Source organism: Tasmannia lanceolata, unplaced genomic scaffold, assembly GCF_043159265.1.
Source record: "Tasmannia lanceolata isolate RefF3 unplaced genomic scaffold, GAP_Taslan_0.1 ptg000007l, whole genome shotgun sequence".
NCBI lineage: Eukaryota > Viridiplantae > Streptophyta > Magnoliopsida > Canellales > Winteraceae > Tasmannia > Tasmannia lanceolata.
Window position 1 is genome coordinate 8,334,462 of NW_027518684.1, and position 3,111 is coordinate 8,337,572.

At 46.2% G+C, this 3,111-nt stretch overlaps 1 protein-coding gene across 1 annotated transcript; it reads right to left on the reverse strand.

Moving 5' to 3' along the window:
* Nucleotides 1–219: 219 nt before the first annotated feature.
* On the reverse strand, nt 220–2,328 carry LOC143881721 (DELLA protein GAI1-like). Its single transcript, XM_077384972.1, has one exon. The coding sequence runs from the start codon at nt 2,102–2,104 to the stop codon at nt 407–409; it is 1,698 nt and encodes a 565-aa protein (XP_077241087.1). The 5' UTR covers nt 2,105–2,328; the 3' UTR covers nt 220–406.
* Between the last annotated feature and the right edge of the window lie 783 nt (nt 2,329–3,111).

Consider the following 3,111-nt stretch of genomic DNA (forward strand, 5'->3'; position numbering starts at 1 on the left):
CCAAACAGATGAACAACCCCCCCCCCCCCCCAATCACTATTGAAATGTGCTGTCTACAGCCGGCCCCGTATAAAAAAATTCGTATTCTACCACATAAGATTAGAATTTTCCCTTGTGATAGAGACCTCCAAGGCCCCAAAATTCTCTTCTTATTTTCAGGTTTTCAGGTTTTCAGGTTTGGCATTATAAATTTCTATATGCATTATTAGTTAACACAAGGAAAAAAAAGGGATCTTCCAACTTATTAAAAATACACATAAATACACATTGAGAATGACCCATTGAGAAGCAAGAACAAGAAAAGCAACAAGGAAAATGAAATCTTCCACACTCTCTCTTTAACTCGCTACTTTCTGGTTTTTAAACTCGTACACCGAGTTCACTCGGTCAGTAGACTCGGTCACTGTTACTCAGAAATCCGCCAAGCCGAGGTAGCAATGAGTGGCCGAGTGTGCCAATCCAACATCAAACACCCATCATTCTCCTCCACCTTATAACCATCCCCACCAGCAAAAAGAGCCAACAACATACTCGCCTGTTTAAACGCGTTCGACCCGAGGTGAACAGGTGCAAACCCGGCTCCACCCATCCGAGTCCGCCACTGAGTCAGTGACTCGTGCCGCTCAACCCTCTCCACACCCTCACAAGCCACCACATTGCATATCTGCCTACCCAAATACACCTCCGACATCACCTGGTCCTGGCTTCCGGCCAGGGACATCCCACACCCTTCAAGCGAGTCAAACATGGTCGAGTAATAGTGCAGTGACTCGGTGAACCGGTCCATGAAAACCGGCCCGTTATGGTTCGCCTCTTGCTCTACAATCGTCACAATCTTGGGCCGGACTGCCTTCACGGACCCTAGCACTTTGTCTATAGCACCGGGCCGGGCGAGCAACGGGTGGAGCTCGAAGACTGAATTAACAGCTACCGTTTCGGACTCGGGCCGGACGCCTAACATGTAAGGTTCCAGGTCCGCCAAGCTATTGCAAACAAACCCTCGGTATTCGAATTCTACATGGATGGTTTCAGCCAGCTGGGCAAGTTTCCAGCCAACCTGTTGAAGGGTGTCGGTGTTATCGGGCTGAGGAGGCCCGATACCGGTTAGTCGGAAGGCCGGAGGCCCACCGGGCCGGAGGGCTAGGGCTTGCATAAGAGCAGGCCACTGCATACCTTGCTTCATACTGAAATCGATGACGTGGACACGGTTTTTCCCTGCGAATGCTTCTAGAATGGCCTGATTGGCTGTAAAATGAGCGAATTTCAGGTAAGGGCAGGTCTCGTAAAAGTGCATCTGAAGAATATCAGAGAAGGAAGAATCGAGAGGGTCTTGAGGGTATAATCGGTAAATTCGACGAGCTAGGGCTTCTGCGAAATAGATCGCGACCTTTTTCATAGCGCCCGCTTGTGAAGAGGCCAAAACCCCAATCTGCTTAACTAGGGTTTCTGCAACTTTCAGATTATCTTGTTGTACGGCCTCAGCACAGGCCATTAGAGTATGAACTAGTCTAATCCCGTTCTCTTGAGAATCCACAAGAACCACAGGCCGAGCAGATTGCTTCGCCGGAATTTGCCCGGCGGTAGATCTGATCCGCTTTTTCTCTCTTGTAATCGATTCCAATTCGCCTCCGAAGGCGATTTCTCCCGGAATTACTCTCAGATCTGAGTCGGAATCATAGATCTGAGATAAATTAGTTTGCAGCTGCTGTCTATTAGGGAAATCAACAGTTGTGATTGTAGAAGACTCGGCATCGAGGGGAGAGGAGTGAGATCCAGTAGGAGGATCGAGATTTGGGGGATTGATTTCGGAGAGCATGGTTTCGAGCCAGGTGTGGATATCAGAGGGATTGTAATGGACTGTTTGGGAAGAAAGATGGGAGAGGAATCCATTTTCTTCTTGTGAATTTCCCATCACCATCTCGAGTTGTTGGAGCTTTTGAGCTACCTCTGCCATGTCTGAAGATCGAACCTTGTAACCTAACGCGGCCAGTAGTTCGTCTTCCCCTGCATCTTGTTCTTCAAAAATCATCTTGTTCTTACCGTTGATATTCATCATCGGATAATCTCCTATACTAGTAATACTCTCTGGATGCTCTCTCTTCATCTCTCTGTCTCTCTGTTCCCTCTTTTTTTTTCCCTTCCTTGATGCCTTCAAAATACGAAGCTGGTTTTGATTTGGTTTCTCAGATCTGTTGCAGTTGCTGCTAAATGAACAAATAGAATTAACAATTTACAGAGAGATCAGAAACTATTCTATCCACAAGCCTCTGGACCAGTTGAAACCGCTGCAAAACAAGTCTCTCTCTCTCTCTCTCTCTCTCTCTCTCTCTCTCTCTCTCTCTCTGTGTGTGTGAGATTCGAGTGGAAGTGTCGTAACACCACCGCAACATTTAAGCCCCTCGCTTGCATTATCTTTCTCTTTTTTAGCAAATGCAACAGATTATCGGTAAATCGTAAATGGAGAATCTACCATATTGCCATTCAACTTTGATAAAACTACCAACTTCCTAATGAAACTAAAAAAACTCCAAGTTTTGAAGGTAACAAAACTAAAATACCCTATTCTAAAAAACTTATTCCTAGGAAAAAATACTTGCTTTGATGGTTAAATTTTTATGAGATATTAAGGGTGTCAATTTTGGCTTGGGCTCGGAAGCTCGCTCGAGTTCGTCTCGAAAAAAGCTCGGCTCGAATCCCTAACGAGCCGAGCCGGCTCGCCAGGCTAGTTAAGCTTAACTAGCCGAGCCCGATTTAGGCCAGGCTCGGCTCGTTAAGAATTTAATATATTTAAATATATATATATTTTATATTAATATATACACTAAAAGGGTTGTCCATGGAGTGAAAGGGGGAGACAAAATATGTCACTTTATTTTTGGAACCCCATTTGTTACTTGGACCACCCCCCATAGTGTAAAAAAATAGTCAAATTACACTAAATAGGGCTGTCCAGAGAAGATGAGGGGTGTGAACTTAATATAACCTGAGCTCGGTAAGGCTCGCGAGCCTGACCGAGCCGAGCCAAGCCCGAGCCTGGTTCGAGCCCGAGCTGAGCTTTTGAGCTTCAAGAGCCGAGCCTGGCCAAGCTCGGCTCGGCTCGTTTACACCCCT